This window comes from Acanthopagrus latus, chromosome 22 (assembly GCF_904848185.1).
Source record: "Acanthopagrus latus isolate v.2019 chromosome 22, fAcaLat1.1, whole genome shotgun sequence".
NCBI lineage: Eukaryota > Metazoa > Chordata > Actinopteri > Spariformes > Sparidae > Acanthopagrus > Acanthopagrus latus.
In genome coordinates, this window is record NC_051060.1 from 12,322,563 (window position 1) to 12,338,670 (window position 16,108).

At 41.3% G+C, this 16,108-nt stretch overlaps 2 protein-coding genes and 1 long non-coding RNA gene across 4 annotated transcripts in view; 1 reads left to right on the forward strand and 2 right to left on the reverse strand.

Annotated features, from left to right (window-relative positions):
• LOC119012115 overlaps window positions 1-470 on the reverse strand; it is a 2,513-nt gene extending 2,043 nt beyond the window's left edge. Inside the window, exon 1 of the long non-coding RNA XR_005072368.1 lies at window positions 341-470. This is a non-coding gene — a long non-coding RNA (uncharacterized LOC119012115). The remainder of the gene's footprint in view (window positions 1-340) is intronic.
• The window catches only part of LOC119012109 (dynein regulatory complex subunit 5-like), a 27,926-nt gene extending 12,892 nt beyond the window's left edge, over window positions 1-15,034 (reverse strand). The window contains exons 1-5 of one of the 2 annotated variants that reach the window (XM_037085591.1): window positions 14,893-15,034; window positions 14,377-14,556; window positions 13,720-14,288; window positions 12,324-12,773; window positions 10,949-11,118 (exon numbers count right to left, since the gene is read on the reverse strand). In XM_037085591.1, the coding sequence (XP_036941486.1) occupies window positions 10,949-11,118; window positions 12,324-12,773; window positions 13,720-14,288; window positions 14,377-14,533 (1,346 nt within the window). In that variant the 5' untranslated portion in view covers window positions 14,534-14,556; window positions 14,893-15,034. Of the gene's footprint in view, window positions 1-10,948; window positions 11,119-12,323; window positions 12,774-13,719; window positions 14,289-14,376; window positions 14,557-14,882 lie in introns of both variants that reach the window. The other variant, XM_037085592.1, reaches the window with a different exon arrangement.
• Window positions 344-10,942, forward strand: tmem151ba (transmembrane protein 151Ba). The gene is made up of 2 exons (XM_037085597.1): window positions 344-888; window positions 4,206-10,942. The coding sequence occupies exons 1-2, from the start codon at window positions 805-807 to the stop codon at window positions 5,649-5,651; spliced, it is 1,530 nt and encodes a 509-aa protein (XP_036941492.1). The 5' UTR covers window positions 344-804; the 3' UTR covers window positions 5,652-10,942.
• Window positions 15,035-16,108: the final 1,074 nt, after the last annotated feature.

Below are 16,108 nucleotides of genomic sequence, written 5' to 3' on the forward strand. Positions count from 1 at the left end.
TTTTGTTCAATGATTTGCTGCAAAGCTCTTGAGAGGTTTTGTGGACGACTAAACATAACCTGACTCTCCATTGGCAGGGGGGTGAGTAGATTTTTTTGGGTGAACTCTTCCTTTAAAAGCATGACTCATTTAGCTCAATTTTTCTGCAGCAAGGAAATCTTTTAATGATCTGCCACTCTGTCATAGCCTAATATTTTGAAAGGGGAAATCATTATCTTTATTGGCCCATACAGGCATGGTCATGCATCTAATGGGATGCAGGGGGTGGGCTCCTCTCCTCTCTGCAGCACCGCCTCTGTGTGCTGTCGGGCTGGAATGTGCGTGTGTGTGTGTTATTTACATTGTGGTGACGGGGTGGCTGCTCACACGTGCCGCCGCCTGTCGTCTTTGTCCTGCTTCACAGCCTCACTGGCTGCCATGGGCACTGCCTACAGGGAGAGAAGCTGACTACCGCCTTTTGCCATCTCCTAACATCGCATCCCTTGCAGCAGAAGCAGCGTTCACCAGCATCGAGTCTCTGCCTTATTTCATTTATTTATTTATTTATTTTGCGCGTCCTCCCGAGGCACAACGAGCGGACTCCCCGTAGGCGAAACCCAGCGACGTCTGCCCACCTGGAGGAGGATGCTGCCGCTGCCGGGACGATGATGGATCGTATGCGCGGTTCCATTTCGGCTCCAGTTGGATTGGTTTCTTCTGGATAATGCGCACAGGGCTGCGCGGCGCTTTTGTATGTCACCCTGATTTGGAAAACCCCCCATCCCATCAGGAGATCCATGCCCCGGTTTCTGCACCGTTGTCACCATGTCCCCAGCGTCGGCTGCGACCGCCAGTGAGAGCAGCACCACCACCGTCCCCGAGGAGGGGCCGGACAGCCCGCGAGAGGAGGTGAGGACGCATTGTTTGCAAGCGCGCAGGCCAATTTTTCAGCAAATTTAGCCGTCAATTAGTGAGACATCAACATCACAGTGGAATCGCACCAATCGCGCTATAATAATCAGATTTAGGAGATTAGGGTTTAATTTGTGGGATCTTGGGAATCACACCGGATTTCTTCTGTGATTACTTGTTGTTTTCACGGCTTATTTTTGCGGTAAGATATGAAGATGTGCGTCCGAGCGCGCACCCGAGAGCGTGAACGTGCGTGGATGCTCTCCTATTTGTCTCCCCTCCAGACAAGTGGTTTCAAAAATGAGGTTCGGGGACCTCTTACGGGACCTGGAAAGTGTCCAAATGGATCCGAAGTAAAATGAAACTAAAAATCTGTGCCACTCGTCACACAAGGGATTATCAGAGAGTTTGTTTTTTTAAAATTCATTTTCCCAGAAGGAAAACCACTAACAAAAATCTGTGCAGGCTTGTTCCTTTAAAGATGAAGAAATCCTTTGCCCGGACACTCAGTTACACTCTGAGGACATTATCTGAAATTTTAGATGATGACATCCCTAAATGTGACACCACTGAATCAAAAATTCAAATGTAATACTTATCCCTCCCTCTTCTCTCCTCCTGTCACTGTGTAGACTTCAGACACACATGTTGGACAAGTTACATATCCATTACACAAGAGGGTTTTTATATAACCTAGCTGGTCTTATTATGTCAAGAGAAAGTGTCTGTGAGTGTGAGGGGCTCTAAGTTAAAGGCACCACACACTGCGCTCTTGTGGACTGGGATGTTTCTCCAGTCTCGCAGGTTTCCGACTGAAACGCTCGCTTTCTAAAAGACTGATTAGTTTCATGGATTTGCATCCCTCCTGGTAGAAACAACGTCTCATGTTCCATCCTATGGCGGTTTTTATTTTAGAATTTTTTAGTTAAAGCATCCCTATAACGTGTAGCGCTTGAGTCAAAGCCACACTCATGCCAACCATAAAGTGGTACCACCAGCAAATTTCAATATAATTCCATCCATAAGTAACACAATGATGGCAATAAGGCACGACGGTTTTGGTCAAAGGTTCATACACTCTCTGATTTAAAAAAAAGTAATCCAAAAACAAAATTCTTCTCAGGTGAGTGAGACCTGTAAAATGAAGTGTTAAGGGAACTTGGTTAGCTGAATTGATCCAACTACCATTGTTCATCTTGGCGCAGTACAATGCCTGATCGCTTTGCTTTACAATTTCTATCCTGGATATATGGTGCTTGCGTTCAGAATAATGACAAAGATTATTAAGTGCAGAACAATCGCAACCTCCAGCTGACTGCACTTCTGAGGCTTTTTACAGCATTTAACACCACAGGTTACACCACAACTGTGTCAAATACAGATATGTTGTACAATTTAGATGGTGCTTTTACATCCAGCAGCCCTTTAGAAAACACATTCTGTAACCCTGAGCTTTTCTCGACTTCATCACATGGGGAATCAAAAACAGCTGGTGGTTTTTCCTCTTTCATGACAAATGTTTGAGCTATTTCCAACAAGAGGCCATTCTTGCTGTTTAACCAGGCCAGAGGAATTTCTTTGTCAAATGTATCAAAAATGTCAACACCATTGTATATTCACATGGCGAGTCACTTTTTCTTTTTCTGCTATCCATAGGTCAATTGAGCAGATCTGTTATGGTCTCAACCATGGAGTTTTAAACTGAAAGGTCATCTGTGTGATGTTGACACAGCTTTCAATATCTTGGTAATATTTAACGTTTCCATTGATCCAACTCGCTGTTCCTGAACTGTATAGTCATATCCGCTATAATTCTTTCAGTTAAGGTTGAAACTGGGGTGTAATTTAATTTCACGGGCTACACCAAATTTCTTTTGAATTACAAAATGACTTTGCATTACAAGATTATATTGGCTTCTGTCATTTTACGGCACATTTTCCAATCAAGCGGTATATTTTCTTCCCATGAACACGAGTGAATTACAGACTATTTCATATGCAGAGTGATGTTACATGTTTCTCATTATACTGTCGCTTAAACAGTAGCTGTAATGTGTAACATGAGCCACAAAGTATGTCATGTTGTATTGATTCTGTTTGTCGGGCGTGTGCAGGATGCTGGTGAGTAAACTCTCCTCCTGCAGTAGGGCCATCTCAATGGGGAGTTTCAGTGTTAATCCCTTTCCCTTCGCGCTGTGTAGCCTTGGGTTGGTAAGGGACTTGGGGACCATGTGACTAAGGTGGGGGAGATAATTATGGAGACGAAACATCTATTATTTATGCTCGTCTGTCATTCGAGGAGCACAGAGCTGACATATTGAATTCAATACATCAATGTAGCTGCGCTTGTTGTTTGACTGCTGTGGTCAGGGGCTGACCTATGTAAGAGATGGAGAGGATAATGTTTGATTTTCAGCTAAATCAGTGCTGCGAGTGCACAAGCCTAAATGTTTGATGTCTCTAAGCAGCATGTTCTGCTCTGGTGCATTGTGTTTTATGCAAATTTCTTGAATGAATTTTGTTATAAGTCACCCTTCCTGCCTGGGGCTCTTGAACCTCTGCCAGGTTTGTGTGGCAGTGCTCCCAAAAGGCGTGACTAGCTCTTGATGCAGACACTGGGGGGTTGCTGTGCCCCATGGTGATAAAGGATGGCACCAGCTTAACACTGCCAGAGTCAAACGACTGCTTTTTTCTGGCTGGCTTGACATTACATGTGAAGCCTATACCCCTCAGAATATTTCTTTTCTGTTCTCAAATGTCATATTTATGTAAACACATGGACCGCGGCCATGTTCACACCCACACAGCAGTCAAGCTGAAGCACTCAGTTCTCCTTACTGAGAACAAGGTATATACTTAATATTGTACTTTTGCATTAATCAGACACATTTACTGACTTTGATTATAAGAGTGGTTGAGTCTTATGATTTTAACATGCATAGACCAAGACATGAGGAATTGGCTCTCAGCTCATGCATTAACTATGCAAAAGCACTTAGAACGCAGAATATTTCCTTAAATATTTCATATGTATGAGCCACTACTTTTGAACTGTTTCTAACTTTATATCAAACAGATATTTGGGTCATTCTCATCAATTAAGTTACAAATGTATATTGAGTTGTGTTTATGTTCTCAATTGCTTTGAGATTACTATGTTTTAGTTTTTATTCTGAGGAAGAATTCCTGCCCCCCCCCCCCCCCCATTTGATTTAGTTCAACATTTTTTCTTTTATAGAAGAGCAGAAGGACAGGTCAGGTCAGAGATGGTTTGGTTCTGTTAATTTATTGGTGTTGTCTCATCTTCTTTGCAGCAGCGACCCCAGAAACAGTCCCTGACTAAATCCTTGTGTCAGGAAACTCACTGGAAATGCCTGCTGCTGTCCCTGCTGATGTACAGCTGCGTCGGGGTGATGGCATGGTGCCAGGTGACCAAGGTCACACACCTCTCCTTCGACAGCTCTCACAAGGGAAAGTCTATGATGTACCACGACAGTCCCTGCTCCAATGGCTACATCTACATCCCTCTGGCCTTCCTGGTCATGCTCTATGTGGTCTACCTGGTGGAGTGTTGGCACTGCTACACCAGGAACGAGCTGCAGTACAAGGTGGATGTAGACAATGTGGCGGAGCGCGTCCAGCGAATGCAGCAGGCTACGCCCTGCATCTGGTGGAAGGCCATTAGCTACCACTATGTCAGGAGGACGCGGCAGGTGACGCGCTACCGTAACGGAGACGCCTACACCACCACGCAGGTCTACCATGAGCGGGTCAACACCCACGTGGCTGAGGCAGAGTTTGACTACGGGAACTGTGGGGTTAAAGACATTTCAAAGCACCTGCTGGGCCTGGAGGACTTCCCCATCACCAGGCTGAGGTTCACTAAGTGCTTTAGCTTTGCCAACGTGGAGTCAGAGAACTCGTATCTGACTCAGCGAGCCAGGTTCTTCACAGAGAACGAGGGCCTGGACGACTACATGGAGGCCCGTGAGGGGATGCACCTGAAGAATGTAGACTTTAAAGAGTATATGATTACCTTTTCTGACCCTAATCACCTTCCCTGGTACGCATCTAACTCCACTTTCTGGGCGGCAGCTGCTTTCACCCTCTCCTGGCCTCTGCGGGTGCTGACGGAGTATCGCACTGCCTGTGTACACTACCATGTGGAGAAGCTGTTTGGTTTTGACTTTGTGCCAGTAACTCCATCTGAGGAGCGGCCGTATTGCCGCCACATCCCGCGAGTGAACACAATCGACAGCACAGAGCTGGAGTGGCACATCCGCTCCAACCAGCAGCTGGTGCCCAGCTACTCAGAGGCCGTCCTCATGGACCTGGCCCAGCTCTCAGGGAGCTGCAACAGCTACTCTGTCTGTGGAGGCTATGGCAGCTACCGGCAGAACTGTGAGCGCTGCCACCGTGCCATCAGCAGCTCCTCCATCTTCTCACGCAGCGCCCTCAGCATTTGCAACACGGGGAGCCCCCGCATCCCCTTCAGCGCCAGCCGCTTCTCGCTGGGCCGGCTGTATGGCTCCAGGCGGAGCTGCCTGTGGAGGAGCAGCGGGAGCCTGAATGAGACGTCCTGCCCCACAGAGAGCACGCGCTGTCTGTCAGGCCAGCAGACCAGTAGTGAGGAGAACCCTCCAGCCTACCAGGACGCGCTGTACTTCCCAGTGCTCATTGTACATCGCAACGAGGGCTGCCTCAACCACGACCACCGCTCCCTGCACAGAAATGGCTCCTGTGTGGAGACTTCTCTATGACCCACAGCTGAGCAAGGGATATAATGATACCTGCAACACAGCAAGAAATCTCTTGGGCTAACATTGACTTATGCTTCTCCCTTTTACAACAGACGTAACTTGATCACCTGCTTGTTACCACAAACAAGGATGTGTTCTAGTTTCTAAAGACACTGTAGCCTCAAACAGGAAACAAAGTGCATCTGGGAAAGTACATACAGTTCAGTCAGTAAGTCAGGGAAAAACAGACTTCATGCCATTGATGAGACTGTTACACAATGTGGCTTTAAAGGACCAAATAACCAAGGAATACCAAGAGGAATCACATCCTACTGTAAATGCCATATTTGTAGATCCTCGTCACAGACATTTTACAAGGAAATGAGTAATACTTTATAGTAGGTTAAGCCGAATAAAGGTTTTGACTCAGTGGTAGCCCAAGAAATTGCCAGGATGTGAAAGGAATACGACAATTAATGGGGGCCTTAATGAGAAATGAGGAAATATTGTGAGTCATGTGAATTCAGAGGTAGAATACAAAGATGTCAGCCTCCTTGTCAAAGCATAATCAACAAGGCTATTTGGTTTTCCGGAAATAAAATGTCTCATGGCTCTTTAACCTCAGCTAAAAATCTAAAATCTAAACATCTGCATGTTGATGTTGAGGGATTATAATCTCCTCATGCAAAGTCAACGTTCATGGAAATACAGTAAAAAATGTAATACATTTCCTTGGTATAAAAATAGATGTCCGATGCGGATGCTGAAATATCAAGTTAGCTGAAATCGGCTCAGTTGCTATGACATCATACTTCCCATCTCGCTAAATATGGCAACACAGTGGATGAATAATTTAGAAGAGGTGGGCTAAAGGACACGAGAACTTCAAGCCGAATCAACAACTCCTCTTCTTAATTACTGTAAACTGTACATTTTGTATAACGGCCAACTGAATACTAAATAACCTCACCGTAATATTGATAGATCTGTGTCAGTTCAGCTAAGTTTAGAATCTCAAAGATCCTTTTAATTTCATATTTGGCAATATTTGTATTCAGCCTACCTCTTTATTTAAGTGCCTAGCAATCAACTGTTACTGACGAGCATAAGCTATTATAAATAAACTCATTTCATCTCAACATCTCCATATTTATACAAGTCGAATTTACACTCATAATAGCACAGTGCACTAGAGAAACACAGTCTCATTGTTGTTTAAAATACACAAGGCTTTAAAAATCCAGCCCTAAGATGATTTTCCTTCCTAATATAACAGCTCTGGTTTAGCCGAATGATGGTGCTGCTGATGCATATCAGAGAGACAGCCGGAGACTTGGCCATCAAAGACGCTCGAAATAGGCAGAGGCCTGGATTCACTACTGATAGTGTCAGATTTAATAATATGACAGGATTACTTTAAGGGACTAAAAAAGAACACTTCCTCTCAAATGAGTGCATGTTGTATCTTAGTCATGGTGAATTTTATTTTACAGCCAAGCCATGCAAAAAAAGTTTGAACGTTTTACTGGAAACAGGCACGCCACAAGGAATGTAGGAATTAACCCCCAAAAGTCAAACAGTTTTGTTTCCTTTTAACTGTAAAGTCCCACAGCATGACTCATCACTCAAATTGTGCTTTATTTTTTCTTTGGTTCTTAATCTTAAGGGATGAAAATAAGCACAGTTATTTGTGTGTAAACCAGCCCTCATCTCACGAGGCCTGCAAAGACAGACACACTGGCGCGGATCACTTTCCACCACAGAGACCTTTTAAAACATCTAAGAATAGTGTATATCACAATTGCGCCTGTGTTCAGACATATTGTATTACTTCCTGTTACAACTTGTCTTCACAATAATGAGCCTGTGCTGTAAATTGTGACCAATTAGCCATACTCATTACATTCCATGTGTGGTGTTAGGTTTGGAATCACAGACTATCTTTAAAGCAATACTAGAAAATACATTGAAAATAGCCAGAGAGGTTGTGGCATGATAAATCCCACCCCACCACCCCCCAACTCACAGGTTATTCTATGCAAGCCCCTAGAACTCAGGATAGTATTCAGTGCAGAGATTCTTTGCAGCAACATCTAAACCCTGTCATCCTTCCATTATCTAGGACAAAGTTATGCAGACATTTAATTTTGATTTTCAAAGGATCAGCTGCATTATAATCAGATTGTTTGGGGGGTTTGCAAACACAGGATGCTGAACTAAACTGACATAACATATAGAGCAACCACCAGCAGCCAGTTTGCTTAAGCTCAGAAAAAAGACTGGAAACATGGCGAAACCAACCCGGTCATCAGAATAACAGGTTGGCCCAAATTCAAATTCAAAGGCTTTTTAGTTCAAATTTGTAGGTGTCACACGTATCATATCACCATGCCATACTAGAGACCACTAAGCTCATGTTTCACCATCCTTAAGCATGAAACCACTGGATATTTTTCATGAGAACCGTTTAAACTTGTTAATTTTGTGTCACCCTGCTTCTAGTCTAAGCTACTTAAACTAACAGACTGCTGGTTGTAGCTTGATATTTAACAGATTTGAGCAAAAGAAAGAAAAGAATGAAAGAAAAGCACATTTCCTAAAATTGGTGTACGACCTTTTTAAGTGACATGAACAGCATTGTTGCTTTTCAACTACCAGGAATTAAGCAGGGATTGAAATTGAAATTAATTAATGAATTCATTACAATTTCTTTTGCCAGTTATTTATGGTTCTGAGTCATGATGGGCTGGAACGTATACAAGCACGCATTGGCCAGAAGGCAGGGCATCATGGGCTGTTCATGTACTGTGAGATAAAGCTTAAAAAACTACAAGGAAGAGCATGCAAACTCCATGATCTGGTACATCATTTTGGAGTTAAGTCACTGTTTTTTACTGAAGTCATTGCATTCTCTCATTCATCATTAGCCTCTCAGATGGCTTCACTGTGATATCCATACGTGTAAGAATAGAAAAAAGTGCTATCCAGTGCAATGTTTACGCTACAGCAGTGACAAAAAAAACACATATTTGGGGTATTACATCTAACCACAAGGTTCATAACAACACATTTTCCTTCATAGATGACTGTTAGCATTAAGGTTTTTGTCATGCAAAGCACTGAACCCTTTATCATGTGTTAGGTAGATTAGTTTGCTTTCATATGTACTATTTCACTTAAGAATGCTCTGGGGTTTGTCTTTTTTATATTTAAACAATTTTGTGGATTTTCAAGACTGTAGAGGCAGAAAGGATTTGTACTGTAAATAAAGTAGAGGCGAGAGGTTAGAATGACTGTCGAAGTGGATCTTGTGCTTAGCTGAATGTGTCACGCACACTTAGAGGTAAAAGAGGTAGGGACGTGTTTGTTGAGTCACAAATGGCAATACAATCCATGTAAAATGTTTCAGGCAACAGCATCTTTGTGCTACTTTTTATCTACAATTTTAGATTATTTTCTGCTCCCCTTAAAACCCATTTTTTCATTTTTTAAATCATATTTGATACACTTTTATTTAACCAAAAATGTCAGAATGATTTGACTGATTTAGGATCAGATGCACACACACACACACACACACACACACACACACACACACATACACACACACACACACATATACACACACACGTATATAAACACAGACACAGGTGGTGGTTAATGAAAGCTAATGCTCATTTGAAGAATATCAGGATTCTATCATATGTGGGTACTTTATGTATTTGTCCACCATCAATTTACTGAATAGCTTTGTCTCTTTTTCTGTTATCCTAGAAAACAACTTACTTACTTTGCAAGATTAAAAACTAGGAAATGTTACATTAATTACTCTAGCAAAGGTGTTACTACTATACTATTAGCGAGTAGATATAGCTTAAAAAAAACACAAGTCTGTATGTATTTCAACAATACCACCACAACGATGCCTTGATGTTACATAAGGACTGAATACCAAATCTGTGTATCAAAAATGGTTAAAAGGCTCCTCATTAAACCGAAATGCTCACTAAAATGTGTCAGAAATTACTTTATGACAGCTGTCGCCACACTGCAAAAGATTACAGCATGCAATACTTGTCCCTGGTTTATGCGCATGTCGTTTTGTTAAAAGTTTTGTCTGTAACATTAATTGTATGAAATATAAATGAAGCCTCAAGGTCTGAGAAGTGAAGCTCAAGCACAAGAGCCATAACCTGCATTCTCTCTAATGGCCAGCAGGGGGCAACTCCACTACTTGCCAAAACAAGTCTAATTGTGTGTACCCTTATAAGAAAATGACCCTATTTCTCATTTGATTTATTACCTCATTACACAGTTTCCTGAAGAGTTTATGACCCCAATTGCTAGTTTCAACTCTACTTCAACAAAGCAGGGTGTTCATTTTGTAAATTATGGTCCCATTTAGAGTAAAATAGAGTATGTACAGTGTGGCTACCTCGAGAGTACCTCCTTGGGTTCTCAGTATGATCCAATCAGGATCGAGGCTTAGTAATGCTTATCCTACAGTGCTTCACTCTCTGGTCCAAATATGGTCACTTCAGGCTCCAAAAAGACAACATGGTGATTATACCAAACTCGAGGCTTCAAAACACAAGTCCACAAATTGACAAGCACTAAGAGGCATTCTTTTAACAGTTAACTATCAGATATATCAGAATATATACCATCAAATATCAGAATGGACACAATATGTAAAGCTCACCAATACAAAGTATCATAAGTTTGATGTTTCCTTTCATGGAAACATGTTTAACAAATGGTCTTTTGTGTGTTTTTTTGGGTTTAAAATTAGCTACTTCAATTTAACAAGCAAAGCTGGCTTATAGTGCAACACGGCTAAATGAATAAAGTGAGAGTGCAGTTGGTGATTTACCAGAATAGCACTCAGTAGAGCACATACCTCTACCAAGGCCAAACAACCCCTTTAATTCACTCAAACCTAATCCAATAAATAAGGCTTTTTGGATAGCCCTGTATACTATATATATTAGACCATCATGTTTAACCATGATATGAGATCACCAAATCCACAATCTGCAACAAAAATGTACTCACTGATAGATACCAACTTAATATGCAGTCCTGAAAAATTTACATAACAGTTGAAAAACGTCCTAATATTGTTAAAGACAGTGAGTAAAAAAATTCCTGGATATGTCCCTTTATCTGAAGCTGCAACAAGTGCTAATGAGATGTATTGTGGCCCAAGACCCATCCTACAGCAAACCAACCAACCAACAGACATGGGTGAAAACATCACTTCCTTGGTGGAGGTAATAAAGATGGGTTTGTATTCAAAAGGAGGTGCTGAGGTTTACTTGGTTTTACTTTCTTGAGCAGGTCTCTTTTGCTCTTTTGCTTTCTCGTTGTTCCAAACCACCTGGTTTATAAAGGCAACGTGCTTCTCATCAACCTCTGTCAGATGGATGTCACATTCTGTAATGCTGCTGTTGTGAGACATCGCCTCTTCCAGAGCTTTACCTCCATCCTGCACACACACAGGTAGAGAGAGAGAGAAATCAAACACAGTTGGCAATGATGCATGCCCACGTTGAACACATCACAGGATGCAGTTCTGGGAAGGTCTGACAAGAGTCTAAACAACCTTGAAAAATCGCCCCTCAGCAACTCTCCCTGTCCAAATAGCCCGCACTATCTGAGGTGCTTATTATGAGTGTCACCACTGTTTTATTATTGTGTCTGAAACAGGCGTTTCTATTTTTGTGGAGAGCACGCCAAGGTCACAGATATTGATGGAAGTGAACATTGGTTTTCGGCAATTTTTGATCCTCTGCAGTGTAATCCAATGGAGATACATACTGTACAGTGAAATCTTGAAGAGCAGAGAGCATGAGAAGGAGAAAAATCTGATCCACCTCTCTTGGGAAAACATGTTTTTCACACATCTATGAATAATTTAAAGTCCTTGTACTTTGTACTTGCTACCTTCTCTATACTATGTCTACACAGACGCTACCATGGTTTGGGAGTGAAGAAAATCCAGTATTCCAGGGTTCCTCTGCTGGGGGAATTTGATCATTGTTATATAAGAAGAAGTTGCCATGTACATTGTTACTGTAAATGGTCTGCAAGGATTTTAAAGTTTCTGTTCACTTTTTTTTATCCACTTATTGGAAACACAGATATTTCTATTTCCATACTATATCTTGAGAACTTTTGGATGTAGGACTAATTCATTGATAAGGTACCTGTCGATACAAATTGTTTGGTCTATAAAATGTCAGAAAGATGAAAGAAATGCCTGTACAGTTCACTTATTTGATTTAACAGTTTAGTCAGTTAACTATCAATTAATCAGTTTAAAAGAATAACTGGCACTGATAAGACACCTCACAAGTAGATCAGTATTGGTGGAACTTGCCAGCCTCCAACAAATTCTGCTCTGTTTACTCCATTACAATGTCAGGTTTCTTAACTGGTATTACCGATTTTGAGGGTTGATAACAGATTTTCTGCAGTCAGTTTGATGTTCATTTTGCAGATTGAGTGCATGTAAGTGCAAGTGAAGCTGAAGTTAAGAAAATACACATTTGTCTAGTGAAATTTGTCCTTAATTGAGCTTGACAAGCTGACACTGCAATATCCTAAATCTGCCTGTGAAGATTTTAAACGCTTTTTCATTTGAGTGTCAACATGGTCTTTTCGCTGGCACCACCCTCAGGTAAGACTCACCACACCCAGGTTGTTGCAGGAAAGATTGATGCCCCTCAGGGTGCTATTCTGAAACAGCACTTTAGACAGTGCTATAGCAGTAGGTGTCGTCACATCATTGGCTCCCAAGTGCAGGTGACGCAGGACATTGTTGCTCAGCAAGGCCTTGCCAATCGCCTCACCCCCTTCGTCCCGCAGACGGTTGAGACGCAGGTTGAGTGACAAAAGGGTGGAGTTCTTGGACAGGGCATTTGCTATAGCTTTAGCTCCCAGGCCTGTAATGTTGTTGTCGCTAATGTTCAGGATCTCCAGTTTACTCCTGTTGAGCAGTTTGCCAATGGCTCTGGCTCCTTTGTCTCCGATCAGGTTGTGAGAAAAGTTGAGTTCCCTCAGGGATGGGTGGTCCAAAAGGTGTTTCACCAGCACCCTGCACTGTTGGTCTTCAATGTGGCTTTGATGGAGCCTTAGAAGCTGTAGAAACAGGTTATTGTGAAGATTAACAAAGGTTATGTGATGTGTTGCAGAAAGAATTTGAACACTAAGAGTACAGATAAGTATGAAAGCACAGTTCCACCAGTTAAAAAGAAAAGAAATTATGAAAACTAAAAAGTCATAATCATGGGAAAATTGGAAATATGACGAGAAATTATGAGATAAATGTTTTAATCTCATAATTTCGAGTTTCTATTTTATAATTATGACTTTTTAAATTACAATGATTTCAACTTTATCTCTTAATCACAACTTTCCATGGGAATTACTTTTTCAAGTCTCAAGTAGTTTAAAAAATAACTTTAACTGGCAGAAATGGGCTTCCATAGCTTAGATGTGAAAGAATGTAGGACTTGAAAGCAACTGCCTGTCTCTGTTGAGTGGATGGTATGAACTAGCCACATGTATAAATAATATTTACATGCCAAAAGAAGCAATCTAAACTATCACCTGGGAGATTCTGGAGGGCATTTTTTTCACTATTTTCTGCAGAATTATAGATGATTCATCAAAACAACTATCAACCGTTTAATCAATCATAAGTTGCTCCCCTACAATCAACTGCAATAATCTTGTAGACTGTTCCCATATCATGCACAGAAACCGGTAGCAGATATGCCATGTTCTCCAGCAGTGATAAATTACTGTGACAAAAATGTTGTGGCAAATAGTGACTTATTTAGGTTGCAGCCAGAGGCTCTGCTGTCTTTTCTCTGACATTAATCAGGCATGAATTTAATGCTTGGGTACTGCTAACACCAATTTCCCTGTTTCATGTCATGGGACTGTAAAATCTCTGCAAATGATGCTTTGTTACTGGCAAGAAAGTCAGAAGTGCTGAATTACAACAAACAAACATCCTCCAGACAATGTGAGCTACAAAATATTGTATTTCATCAACCAACGAGCAGGAATCAGTATTCACCTTTAGAGTCTTACAGGACTTCAGGGCCTTAGCGAGGGACTCACAATCTCTGTTGGTCATCTCAAACATCTTCCATTCAAAGTTCATACCACAATGTTTGACCCTGTACACCAAATGGAGCTCTTCCAGGTTGGTCAGCTTGTTGAGCAGGATGTTAAAGTCAAAGTGGTCCATAGACGGGCCATCATACTCATTGTCAATTGTCAACTCTGAGCCATATTCCACTTCCTCCTCCTGGGGCTCCTTGACAGGCGGCAGGAGTTGGGAGATGTCCAGCCTCTTGACATAGTTCCTGCAAAGAGGCACCATCGCGAGAACTGTCTTTGTCTCAGTAACATCTGGGATAAAAAGCTCAATAATATTCTCCAAATGTCTCTCAAAGAACTGTCGTTTCCAGCTGTGGCCATAATGAGAGACGTCACAAAGGTCCCACCGCTGCTCGCAGCATCGCTTCCAGTAGACACCATCGCTGATCAGGTTGGCTGTCACTCGCAGTGGCAGGGAAGTAGACAGCCTCTCCTGCACAAAGTCTTTCTGGATGGCTGTGAGATCTTCAAATGTGGGCTTTTCTGTAACAGGTTTGCACAAAGTTACATTTATATAATAAGTGAATGGTTAAAAGTGTGGGTGATAATGGCACTGGAAACAAAAGCATACTCTCAAAGTTTTTCACGATGCTCTGCAGGCAGAGGTTTGATAAGGAGGGTACTATAGCCAGGGACCAGTTTGGATCCTCGGCAATGATCCTCCTCATCTTACTGTAGTCGTCTGCTGGGTTGAGTTTGGATCCTGGAGAATAAGCGGACCTGGGCATTGTTGTTTGCAGTCTATCCTCTCCTTAAAAAGAAGACACATAAAATGTTCCACATCCCAGAAATGAAGACGGGTTCTTGCTTATTTTCAGGCTTGGATATGTGGTGACAGTTTGTTTGACTACATTCACCATTTACTGAAATATCAATGAACATAAGCCACTAAGCTAACTTTAGCTGTTGGCTAAAACGGTGCCGAAAGTGACTTAGCTATGAGTTACATTTAGCTCAACAGACCCGCATATAATTAGTTTAATGTCCTTGACCCTCGTGTCGCTTAGATGCCACTATTTAACAACTATGAAAAACAATTCAAAACATCCTAAAAGTGGTCAAACGACATGTATTTACGTTTTCATACCGTTTAGTCAAACACACACATCCGTTCAAACGTCGTCGTACGCTGCTCTTGCCGTCACCTGTCTCCTTGGTGACAGAACGCTGTGTGCTTACTTCACTTAACTCGGGAAATTCTACAAGTCAACCCTCAACGCTACCCAAAGGCAAGTTTGCTGAACAGTACGTCAAGGATAATCATGCGGTGACTATCAAAAGCTTTATTTTAACAAAAGGTAGAGAAATCGGGAGTTTTCTGTCAGGACTGTGACTTAAGAAGGTCTTTGTATACATTTTACTGTCAGGAAAGCAGGATTTCCTACGCCCATAGAATGTATGATTTGTTTTCCTCATAAGACGCAGTCCTGCAAGAGTTCACAGAATAACTAGAAAATTAAAGTGTTGAACATTTCAGGATATAAACTTAAATTTTAAGAAATTAATAAATAACATAAACATTAACAATTTCTGACTAAAAGCAACAAAAACGCTGTAATTGTGTGTTCATGTGTCCTTGTTTAGTCATTTATTTGAAAACTCCTCTGGCTTCCCTCTAAATGTGTCCGTTTGTGCTTTAATGACTGTATTTGTTTTGCTTTTGTTGATCAAGAGTGAAAAAAAGGGTCCAAAGAGTTTACTCGCTGTGTGTTACTCAGAGTGATGGAGTATAACTAAGTACATTTACTCGAATACAATTTTGAGGTACTTGTTCTTTACTTGAGTTTTTTTGTTTTTGTTTTTTTTTTTCCATTTTCTGATACTTAACACTTCCACTCAACCAGATTTCAGAAAGTAGCCTTTGTACTTTTTATTCCACTAAATCAATTTGAGAACTTTAGCTAATAGTTATATATCTTATCTATATAGTTATATATGATATCTTTACTTTTACTTAAGTATAACTTTTGGGTAGTTTTTACAACACTGAATATCCTGGTGTTAAGTATGCTTAGGGTACACCACTCAAAATTAGTTAGGGATATTGGAGTGTGGGTGCATATATGCATGTGCGTGGATATGCAATACAATTCAAGTGAAATTTGCTGCATTATTTTTGGGTGGGCCAAAGATATTACCAGAACACAACATAAACAATCGATTGAAAAACAAATATATCCAAATATTGCTGACTACTTTTGAGAAGTGCACAATTAAATGAGCATAAAGCTTAACGCTGCATATTATATGGCAGGTACGTGACAACTTTAAGTGACTATTTTAATATGGTGAAACTGATTTTT